Source organism: Trypanosoma equiperdum, assembly GCF_001457755.1.
Source record: "Trypanosoma equiperdum strain OVI genome assembly, contig: ctg_1027, whole genome shotgun sequence".
Lineage (NCBI taxonomy): Eukaryota > Euglenozoa > Kinetoplastea > Trypanosomatida > Trypanosomatidae > Trypanosoma > Trypanosoma equiperdum.
In genome coordinates this window covers 41,515-52,840 of record NW_027122980.1, presented here as the reverse complement: position 1 = coordinate 52,840, position 11,326 = coordinate 41,515, and the positions used below count along the sequence as shown (strand labels likewise).

The following is an 11,326-nucleotide window of genomic DNA, read 5'->3' as shown; positions in this document are numbered from 1 at the left end:
TGTGTGTGTGTGTGTGTGTGTGTGTGTGTGCGGAGGAATATAGCAGAAAGGGACCAAAACAATAACAACATAATGGAGACAGAAACAATGAAAGCGGTATACGCGATCTGTTGGTGGCTGGAATGTTTTGAAAGTTAAGAGGCCTGCGGGGGAACCACATATATAACGACCCCTGCGGAGGCACACGCTAAGATTACAATCTCATAAGTGGCGGAAGCATAGTTCTCACATTGCCACTGTATGAATCCGCTGTCAATGTTAAAAAGAGAAGGAGAGGGCGCGCAAATAGCGCCAGGCACCATACTGCAGTCCCATGTGAAGGAGACGAAACGTATGGAAACGAAAAAAAAAAGGAGCGTGTTAATGGAAGAGGGGTTAAATTATAAAATTTAAAAAAATAACTTCGTCACGGAAGCACCTGTCACGTTACCGTATGTGACATGGAAAGAGGGCATTTAGCCAGCACCTACAACAGGGGTTGGCGCCAGCATTCGCTATCAAAATAATAATAATAATTAAACAGTAAGGTTATTAAGTGTATGCCAAAGACACACCATAAACACATGGAAGGGAATGGAATGTAAACGAATAAAGAGTAGGGATACAGTGGCGAACATCAACATTAACATCCAGATGGGTGATTCTGTATCAGCACCACGTCTGCCTGCAAGGGTGTGGGGGATGAGATTTAAATATATATATATATTTGTCGGGCGCAAAGGCACCGGCAAGGCACCCTAGTAGGCCGTTGCTGGTTAAATAACGCTAAGAAATAAGTCGCTTAGTGCGAGGTAGTAGAAGGAAGTGCATCTGATTTAAAATACAAAACAATAACTTTTTAAAAAATCAAAAACGATTCTCGCATAAGGTGTGGGTTGGTAAGGGGGAAAATAGCTACGCAACTCTCATACCGACACAAAGGGCTGGTCAGCAGAGAAGCACTCATCAAGTTGCGAGCAACGGTTGGAGATGTAAATCACTGATGTGCTGTGAGTGCTGGTAGTGAGTTCATTATTACCATTCGCAGAGTGATCTACAACCCGTCCCACCTTTGCGGCAATACGGCGTATCACATCCCCGCAATAAACATCGTCCCAGACTGGATTCGCCTGGTTGGGAAGAGGGACACGCCATCGCTCACAATACGGCCGCAGGAGTTTCTCGCGCTGGGGGACCTTAAATGTACTGAGGAGTGCCTCCAGGGAGCTCGCAATCATTTGGGCGGACTCGCTCAAATCAGCCAGTGATGAACTGTGGTCGCTTGTGGTTATGGTTGTCCCGTCGCCGCCCTCGTCAAAATAGTATTCACGGTCAAGCCGCAGTGCTGCGAAGGTGCGACCAGGCACGGCGTTCAACTGGTAAAGTTCCACTGGTTGTGGTGCACCACGCAGTGCAACAAGCCCCAGGGGGACGACGTCGATTTCCTTTCGTTCATCTTCGCTCAGAGCAAGGTATGTGGCCCGAGTTAGCAGCACCTGACCGCCGTTCGCGACGCTCTCCGTACGTGCGGCCATGTTAGTTGTACCCCCATAGTAGTCGTAGCCCTTCGTCACTTCATCATAGCGGATGTCACACAACCCGGTATGAACACCTACTCGTACACGCAAGCCGTTCCAGAGACTCCCGTACACGTCAGGAGCAAGACGGGCAGTGGGTGGAGTGTACTCTTTATCGTCGCAAGCTCGCTGCTCTTCAAAGGCGTGATAGAAGCGGTCGAACACCTCCGTTTCCCATTTGTGACTCAGGAAATGCCGCTGGAGTTCACTCACGAGCTGCACCGCAGCAAATGGGCTCCGGCAAGCAATCATGAACGAGTCACCAATCGTTTTCACTTCGTAGCAGTTGTACTCGACCATCAGGGACCGGATAATTTTATGGTGTGACGCCACGGCGTCAGGCATAAGCTCAGGGAAACCGGCCCACTGTGCTGTGCTGCTCTCAATGTCCGTGAACACGAGTGTAACGGGCTCCGTCGGTTCCCTCGGCGCAAGCTCGTTGTCGCGGGCATTGCGCAGGGTGAAGTACAGTACCAGAGCAAGCGCAGCGAGCAGCAATGCGACGAGGGTAGAGCCAATAGCAATCGCAATCACCTGCCCTTGTGTAAGTTTGTTTTCGTCGACGTAAACTAGCGTTGGTGTCACACCATTTTGTAGCGGCGGTGTGGCGGGATCCAGCAATCGAGTCAGGGACCACACGGAGATGTTTGTTCCCCCGTAATTGGAAAGGCAATTGCTGGCAAGAGCGACGCCATTCACAATGCAATCAACATCGCTAAAGGGCCCGTACCGCATGTCATCGACGTTGATGGTGGACTCGGAGTAGAAATAGTCAGCCAGCAATTTCGCGTCAACCTTCTCCATATGGTCAAGGACGGACACCATCAGCCGCGCCGTGGAAAAGCCCCGCAACGACATGGGAGTTCTCATCGCCGGCTCAGGCACGGCCTTGTGGTAAGCTTGAACAGTCAGTGACGACGAGTTCTCCTCCGCCCAGTGGGGCTGGTTGGTGGCGAATACGAAGCGGTTGGTGGTCGTAGGCGGGGTTCTGCTAAATGCTGCTCTCAACTCCTCGTACATTAGCGTTACATCAGGATAAATGGCGAAGATCCGTAGACCTCTTTTAGCATCAAGGTGCTCAGCCAGGTCATACACCTCTAACGCCGTAAACCCAATAACAAACACGTCCCCGCTAGAGGGGAGATGGGGTTTCAACGAGCCCTCATTATCCACAATTACCTTCGATTGCATGAAAATACCGTACGTCCGCAGTGTGGCTATCAACACCTCCAATATCATATCCGCATCGTGGGTTCGAATCACTACACGCACGTTTCCGCCAGGGTGCTCCGAGATGTACTGAACCAGAACATAGAGTTCCTGCGCAAGCGTAGGTGACACGTATATCACGTTTCGGTTAAACCTGTTCATACGAGGGTTGCTGGTTATGGGGTCAATGAACGCCAAATTCTCCGTGGCCAAGATTTCCTTATTCACGACGCCAAACAGGGCCGGGATCACCTTCACATCACGCATTTGCTCCAGTTGCTCGACAGCCTCATCGCCCGTTGCCTCTAAGGGATGCAAGAAGAACCTGTCACGCTCTCCAATCCGGCCGTTGCCCAGCAAGGCGGAGGCGCCGTTAAGATACCTCAGACTCGCGCGGTAAACAACCACATTGTCCATCAACTGCACAATAAGGCCGTTCAATGGTGCGCGCAGAACAACACCAGCGCTGGAGCACTCTGATGCGCCCCACGTCAGAAACCCCGTGACCACGGGCTGCAACCGAAAACCATCCACGACCTCCTTCATGTACACCACGCTCCCACCCTGGTTGCACTGACACACAGCACCTTGCCATGCAGCAAACGCATCGCAATCACCTCCAAAGTCGCCAACAACGAGATCATCAATAAGGTAGCGCCGTTGTTCGTACAGTGAGTCTATGAATGCTGTGCTGTTAGTTAACGACAATGTGCTCCGGAGAGCTCGTGATACGACTTCCCCGGTGATCCATCCAGTGAGCATCAACTCCCCGCTGGTATCATCTTCAAGGAGTTCCTGTCGCATCGCAAACCTGTGCTCCTCATCACTAGATGAGAGGTACTCGTCCACCTCTTCCCGGAACCGTTTCACAACCGCAAATCGTGCGTGGTTCGAGAGGGGGTTAACACCGCTTATAATCAGTTGTCCGGGTATCAGTTCACGACCACTCTCCTCTAAGGCATCCCGCCAAGTATTAATCAGGAAAACCTGAGCGCTGGATGGCGCAAGTACGTACACACCTGTGGTGCGATCGTCGGTAGCCATTCTCCTCACAAACTCTCTGGTGACGGGATTGGGTGAGCCAAGTAAAAGCACGGCTAATGGGCGGGTATTCACAAACTGCTCCCACTCGGCATCAAACGCGGTGCTGACAACCTCCAGTCCACCGGTACCCTCGAGGGAGAAAGTTCCGCTCAACTCGTACCCCATTCCCGACAATATCTTTAAGGTGAACGCATGCGACTCCTTACCGAAATATGAGTCACTCAGATACATAAACCCAAGGCGGGAAAGTCGCAGGGTGACGGCAAAGTATCGAATCAGGGTCAGCAGTTCAGCGTCTGGCTCAGCGGTAGTGAAGTACAGGTGGCGATTCCACCCACGAGCCTCATCCGAGTAAGTTAGGGGTGAGAAAGCAACTACATCGTTGTTCTTAAGGTGTTCGAGGGACCAGAGCACATTGTCGTTGCCCAGCGGACCCACTGCTATCAAAAGCTTTCCTTTACTTGCCTCCACGGCACTCTCAAAAAGCTCCTCAATAGGCTGGTCATGGGACGAGGGTCGAATGACAGAGACTTTCACCCCGTTGGGGATGTCTCCACGACGGGCGGCCAGCGACGCCTCGAAACCGGTGCTCAGGGCGTCAACACTCACCTTGGGGAATTTAGGGTTGTACATAAGGTAGAGAATGTTGACTGTCACCTCCGCGCCGGCAGCCACACGCACCCCAACGGACAGCAGCGCGAGGAGCGCCACCGCCATGGTGAAGGGGCGCGGTAAGTTGGACGCAACCAACGGCGGGGCCCGGACGACACGCGAGGCAGGACGGCAATTCAATACCGCCCCGCACCCACCACACAAACGGTAATCGTTCATATTTTAAGTTTTACTAGGTTAATCGCAATGTCTTCGGAAGGAGGAGGTAGGAAAGAAGGTTGCATAGGTGGTAGAGTGGTGGACAACAACTAAAGCACTGGTGCAATAGAAGACGGCCGAAGCAAGTCTCGAACGATCATCTCGCCGGTAGCCCACGGCACTGCGCAGAATGGCACTAACAAGCCGCCCCCTGCGCGCAACAACAAGCACGGAAAGGTGTCTTCACGCACTGTGGTGTCCAGCAACTTACGTATGGAGTGACACAAAGGGCATGGTGCCAAAGTTTGGACGGAGTGCATCTAACAAGTCAAAATGACGGGTGATAACGGCTTTGGTTTATCTTCCTTGGGGTTAGTGTCATCGCCTTCGTTCTCGTTTCGTCGGCAACCGCTCACAGGGCAAGGCAAATAAGACTGTAGATGCTGTAACTATCTAATACGCACATCGGTGTAAAACCTGAATTCTGCGTAGGAACCTCGCATGTGAGGGTGTTTAGGTTATCGATCACAAAGAACCGTTACGTCGTTCCATGTTTTTCACACATCACAACGAGTGGGCAGCAGAAAGGGTTGCATTTTCACTGATGAATATGAGTTATGTCGACAACAGTAATGATATCGCAGCGACTCTGCGTGAAGAGTTCATCCTCATCAACATATTTCTTCTATCAATGTATGAATTCAATGCAATACAAGCACAATTAAGTCGACGAGTTAACGCCGCGGCATCCGTGGAGGTCGAAAAGGTGCTTCACAGGTCTTGCACAGCACCAAAGAGCGGAGACTTGTTATCGTCAGGACGCAAAACAGTCAGCACACCGCAGCGTACACCGCCGGCAAGCGTGACTCCAGGGGAGCGCATGGATGGAGCTTTAAAATCTCCGGATGATAACATCTTAAGTGTGATGCAAAAACTAAACAGTCGACGCCAACGAAATTCACGAGTAATGATTAGACGGAAAGGCCTTATGCACCCTCTGCATTCAATCTACCCACGTCAAACTTCCATAACTCACAAGTCGTTTGTATCTTCTACAATTCAATAACGGCATGATCCAGCATAAACCGTCAAATCCCTGTCAAAGCAGGTCGCAACTCGCCTTGCACAATCTTCACTCAGCTGGGGTAACAAACAAAAACTGACAAAGGGGGAAAGAAACACGTCAACAGAAGCGTTATTAAGGGCACCCCAACATGAAAAAGGGAGCGAATCCGCCACCCTCAAAGCCCCCTTTCCCACCTCATATGAACGGAGAACGAAAAAAAAATTGAATAAAAAAATGAGGGGAGTTCAGTACAACAACAAAAGTAAATAAATGGCAAAAGATGACAGCATCCTTACGGTGTCTTCCCGTCCCCGTTTTGCTTCCTACGTTTATTACGTATACGTTATTTTAGTCATACCCTTTCCCATTTTGCGCAGTAACTTATGCTTCCCTACCCGTCCACTAGCACAGTCCCTTCTCTACGTTATTTTTCACACAGCTAACACACCGCCGATGCGCCTGAAGAGGCACAAAAGAGTGCGCATAGACTAGGGTCGAAGGATTAAAAATTTCCGTCCTCTGTGGACACAATAAACATCTCGGAAGATGCTCCAAAAGAAATAAACAAATACAAAAAAATTAAGAAAAAAAAACAAGTGGTACTGTCTACTACGAACTCCTTGGTTCAACTTCAAACGGTTGCCTGCTCCTTCTTTGCACCATCATCAGCAGCCGTTTCGTTAGCGCCGGGATTTTCATTGTTCTCAGGTCCGTCAGCGCGCGTCATTTCTTCCGTTTCCTCATCAGATGCACCAGGGATGTGAAGCTCATCAGGACGGCGGTGTGCAACATACAATGCAATGCCAATGCCTACCACTGTAATACCGAGGCAAACCCATACGAGTGGGAATTCCTTTTCAGTGGCACCACCCGGAGCGGGATCTGGGGCGGCGGCACGCACCACCTCCATAACGAAGGCGATGGCAAAGACAAGTGCGACGGATTTCGAGAACATAACGAACTTTAAAATAGCTTGAGAGAAAAACTGCGCTAGAAGTATCCTGTCACAATAGAAGAATAGTGAAAATGAAAGAGTTTTGAAATAGAAACAACGCAACATCGTCCACGGGGTTCATAAATATAAATAAATTATTTTATCCAGTTTGAAAAGGGAAAAGGGGCTGAGGAAAATTTCTTTGTTATTGCCCATCCCACATATCTTGCCTGTGGCCCCGGAAAGTGACGATGCACTTTTTCGTCTGGACCATCATTGACTTCCGATATCTTTTGTAGCTTAATTTCCGTATATTCGATCAACTAGAAAGTAGGGATGTGGAACGGAAATCAGTTACCTAACTGCGACCGCCGCAGTCCTTGAGCAGCGAAACAATCGGCAGAGCAAAAAGGCATCCGTCTACGAAACGAATTTACATTTACAGAAATACGAACACGTAGCGGCAGCACGTGTGCGAAGGAAGGACAAAATGAAGCATCAGACCCATATAAGCCCAATTACCATATTACGTTCCTTCCTTCTAACCCCCACACACAAAAGAAAAAAAAATCGTTCAGCTCACCTATCCTGCCTCACGGTGTGAGGACATGAAAGTAAGCGGAGACAACAAAGAAATAAACTCAAATGAAGTGATGAATTGGAAAAGTAGATACTGAATGAAACATTATCCTCGGTCGAAACATAGGGAATCCCTGGTGATTTTACCCACACGCAAAAAAAAAAACAAAACAAAACAACACCGTCGGTGTGTTCATATATGATGTCGTGATGAGTGTAATACTCACCGAAGGCACGATAGAACGGCCAACAAAAATGAAAATAACAGTGTCAAGAAAAATATATGTTTAAATATATATATATATCAGTAAAAATGAGCTACGCTGTGAAGACCATGGCACAACATGGTGCCATAAAGTCGGGTACATGCAACGCACACTTGTAACCCAATTGAAGAACACGATATTCTCAAACTCCTACTGATAAGATACTTGAACCATTAAAAAAGAGCCATGTATAATAGATCCTTTGAGGTCTCGAAGGGGGACCTGGCGAATTCCTTTTTTTAGGGCACGTAATGGCACAACATATTCACCCAGAAGGTTATTGCTTTTGGTATCCTCGTCATACACCTGCATGACAAGGGTGGACAGTTCCCACTCGTACACCTTCCAGCAGAACTCGTTGTTTAGGCGCTCACCCCGCCAGACAGGATGAAAGCCATTATTGTGAATGGGAGATGTGTTTCGTTGGCTTTTCTCCATGCCGGGGCCCTCAATCAAGGCGGCTACGCGAGAATCCACAATACTGCTACCGGATGCATTTTTCCGCCTGGGAAGACAGAAAGCTGATATAATTTCTATTGTGAGCAACCGTGACTGCCGTTTTGGCCCCCTTGCACGTGCAATGTCCACAGCAGTCGGTTTGAGAAGGTAGCCGCAGTTACCATTGTCGCTGAAGAACCCCCTATTTAGCCTAAGCTGGTATGACTTGTAATTCTGCCAATTGAGTGCAACTAGTTGGCACCCACAATTCCAAAACGTTTGAGGATGAAAGTTACTGCTACCGATGCGAGTTCCTGTGGGGTATATGCGACTCAAACACCGATTATTGATGGCAACAAACTCCTCCTGGTTAGAAGAGGCAATTTTCCCCGCTTTCCCTTCAGTAAAAGAGCTGCAGTGATATGGTTGACGCATTTCAAGATAACTTAGATCCTCAACACCCTTATAACCAATGGATTCGATTGAAATAAGACGAGATAGTTTCTCTGAAACCTTTGAAACCTTCTTTTTCTTTTCAGCACCCCTTGAATTCGTTTTTCCACCACCGCGACAACGCCGAGCAGTTTCAGGTGGTACGAAATTTTCCACCACACCATCGGCTTCCTCATCCTCATCGTCGTCATCATCAACCTGTACCCCATCGGTAGGTGTAGTAGCCCGTTTGCTCTTTAGCAGAATTTTTCCCTTTAGCGCTTCCGGCGAGAATGTGAAAGAAGTCTGTTCACCAGCACCCCAAGGACTGCAGAATAGCATATCTCCGAGCGTTTCACACAAAATTTCCGCCATTCGATCCTGTTGGCGGAGGCTAGTGTGAACCTCAAGCGACAAAATGACAGGGTATATTGAATTAACGAAAGCATACTTCTTGATCGTGCTAATACAGTCCCGGAACCAAAGCTTGGAAGTCCTTGTGTAACCATGATAAACTACAGGCTGACCCTTGCGACCATCCCAACAATCAAGTTCAACGCAGCGGCAGCCATCCAGTAGAACCCTCTTGTACATATCCGTGGAAGATTTGCTCAAGAGTTGATCACCCGTAAGGTAGGTATTGTGCGAGGAATTGATGAAATACTCACATATCGGGCGAGTCATATCGTGGTAAACACTAGACACCTTTCTGTTGTTCACAATGGAGTTAAAGCGCCTGTCGCTGAGAAATGATAAGAATGCGTCCAAATGTACAGGATGCTCTTCGGTACAGCCAACAGCGTCTAGAAATACGTGCAGCTCCTCACCATCGGCACCCTCTCCTTGAGTTTCCTTCAGGAAGGTAACAAACTCAGCCTTTGTCATCACGTCCCGATCGGGACCCACAATATTTCGCATTGCATATGTCAGTTCATTAAGTCTTGTCAGAGACATAAATGTCCCCTGCATCAACTTGTAGTTTGCCCTCCCCCCTGTAGCTTCCAGCTCGTCAATCATCTTTTGTGAGAGCCTTTCAGGGAAGCTCAAACCCTTCAAGATTTTCCTCAATTCACGAACGCATATGTCCCCGCTGTTGTCGTCGTCGTACTTTATCCATATCATCATGAACTTCGCGTGATTCACATCCCATTTTATGAGATTCAGCGGATTTGCAGCACAAAAGGAAGTAAACAACTCTGCCGCCCGTGGGTTTGCACTACTTGCGCATGCAAGGAACTCGACGGCATCCTCCCGGCTGCACTTCAAAAGGTCCGTGATGGCTCCCAGCAGAGAAGAAAAGAAGGGCTGAAGCTCGTGTGCCTCAACTGCCCCTGTCGAAAGATGCTCATCAACGAGGTTGCCGGTACGGTGGGAGTAACATGCGAGTTTCTCTTCTGAGAGCCCACGTGACGTACACCCTCCCATTCCGTTCGAATATGAACTAAACCCCGCTTACAGAAAGGGGCGTCTCAATCGCCTCAATTTTGTTTCGTTCAGTCTTTTTGGTCAGTGCAGGTTTCTTTCTTTTTTCGTTTGGCGTCCCCTCCTCTGCTTAGTGTGTGCCACCCTTGATATTACCCCCAGTATGTCTTGCCTACCACATTGGACGAGGGGGAAAAAGAGAGAGGAGCATGTTGGTGTAGTTATCGTTTGGAAACTCAAAACACCTCCACACGAGGAGAGCACAAGAACATTTGGAAACACTAATACTGTGCACATGCCCGCAAATATCTATGTCTCTATGCCTACATCGCCCATTACCTTACTGAGTGCGTTGGGCGCCCAGCACAGGCGAAAGAGTAAACTCCATATTACATGTATGTATGGAACCGGTTAGATGCGAGTTGTTCCGTTGGGTGTGGGTGCTCTTCTCAGCAGCATTTCACTCTCCGTTGCCTGACGAAGGGCCCGACTCATCTCTTCCAACTCTGCGCGCTGCTGCAAATGGACCTTGAGTTTCTTCGCCTCCCTTTCCCAGTGATTATGCTCATCTTCCGCGGCAATATACCGTTCACGCCCTTCAGCTATCGCTTGACGCAAACGTTCCTCCTCTTCCGCACTGTTCGATGCCGATAAGCTACTGTAGCGTCGTTTTTCTTCCCTGTACTTCATTTTGATCTCCTCCGCCTGCTCAGCCCAATAGCTTAATAGTGCCCGGACTTTGGCGTCCCTAATGACTATCCGGCGGACCAGCCGTTGTCTCTCCTGACAAATATTATAACGCGCCTCTTGGATCTGTTTGCTGAGTGCTGACAACTCCACACCCGTATCACGCACCTCTCTATGGCACTGTCGAAGCCGCTCGTACAGCAGTTCTCGGTACAGTGAATTTTCGTTAACATAGGCTTCCTTCCCCGAAAAGAGTTCCGCTACACATGAAGGGAATTTGGTCGGTGCGGGGCACTCCCGACTCTTAATCTCAACTAGTAAGGAAGAAAGCTCATTCACAAGGTTCACCATCGTAGTTTTATCTGCGCTATTTAAGCAATGGACCTCCTGTTCGCCTCCCTGGTAGTCCGACGTTTGCTCCTTCGGAACAAAGTGTGTAGCACCATGATAACGAATCGAATCCCGTTCCATGTCGTTAACACATTCTAGCAGCCGCCTGCAAGAAGCATCTCGCTGTATCAGCTGAAATTGAATACCCTCCAGGAGTTGAACAATGTTTAGCTCGTCACTACCATTTTCATCTTGGGGAAGTGCATCTCTCCCACTTAGAGGCGGAGGAACATACGGCGGCCGCTCAAACTTAACGCCTCGTGCCGATTGGAGAACAAAGAAATCACGGAGTAATTCCTCAGAGGGGCAACCAACATCGACTTCTTCCATTAGCGACGAGGGCAACAGTCCTCTAACTCCTTCTAAGGTCTTCCCGGTCCACCACCCGCTCGGGTGCTTTTCCATAACAAAAATGAGGTCGCCCTCGCGAAATCGCAAATAATGACGACCGGGACCCTCGTAGTCATCAAGTGCGCATGCAATAGACATTTGC

The 11,326-nt window shown here is 49.0% G+C and overlaps 4 protein-coding genes across 4 annotated transcripts; all 4 read right to left on the bottom strand.

The window, feature by feature from the left end:
- Positions 1-905: 905 nt before the first annotated feature.
- On the bottom strand, positions 906-4,640 carry TEOVI_000583300 (Adenylate and Guanylate cyclase catalytic domain containing protein, putative; the record flags this gene model as incomplete). Its single annotated transcript, XM_067219971.1, has 1 exon — positions 906-4,640. The coding sequence occupies one exon, from the start codon at positions 4,638-4,640 to the stop codon at positions 906-908; it is 3,735 nt and encodes a 1,244-aa protein (XP_067076072.1).
- Positions 4,641-6,316: 1,676 nt separating this feature from the next.
- Positions 6,317-6,640, bottom strand: TEOVI_000583200 (uncharacterized protein; the record flags this gene model as incomplete). The annotated part of the gene is made up of 1 exon (XM_067219970.1): positions 6,317-6,640. The coding sequence occupies one exon, from the start codon at positions 6,638-6,640 to the stop codon at positions 6,317-6,319; it is 324 nt and encodes a 107-aa protein (XP_067076071.1).
- A 974-nt stretch (positions 6,641-7,614) lies between these two features.
- On the bottom strand, positions 7,615-9,759 carry TEOVI_000583100 (phosphoinositide-specific phospholipase C, putative; the record flags this gene model as incomplete). Its single annotated transcript, XM_067219969.1, has 1 exon — positions 7,615-9,759. One exon carries the CDS (start codon positions 9,757-9,759, stop codon positions 7,615-7,617), a length of 2,145 nt encoding a protein of 714 aa, XP_067076070.1.
- Positions 9,760-10,167: 408 nt separating this feature from the next.
- On the bottom strand, positions 10,168-11,322 carry TEOVI_000583000 (uncharacterized protein; the record flags this gene model as incomplete). The annotated part of the gene is made up of 1 exon (XM_067219968.1): positions 10,168-11,322. One exon carries the CDS (start codon positions 11,320-11,322, stop codon positions 10,168-10,170), a length of 1,155 nt encoding a protein of 384 aa, XP_067076069.1.
- Between the last annotated feature and the right edge of the window lie 4 nt (positions 11,323-11,326).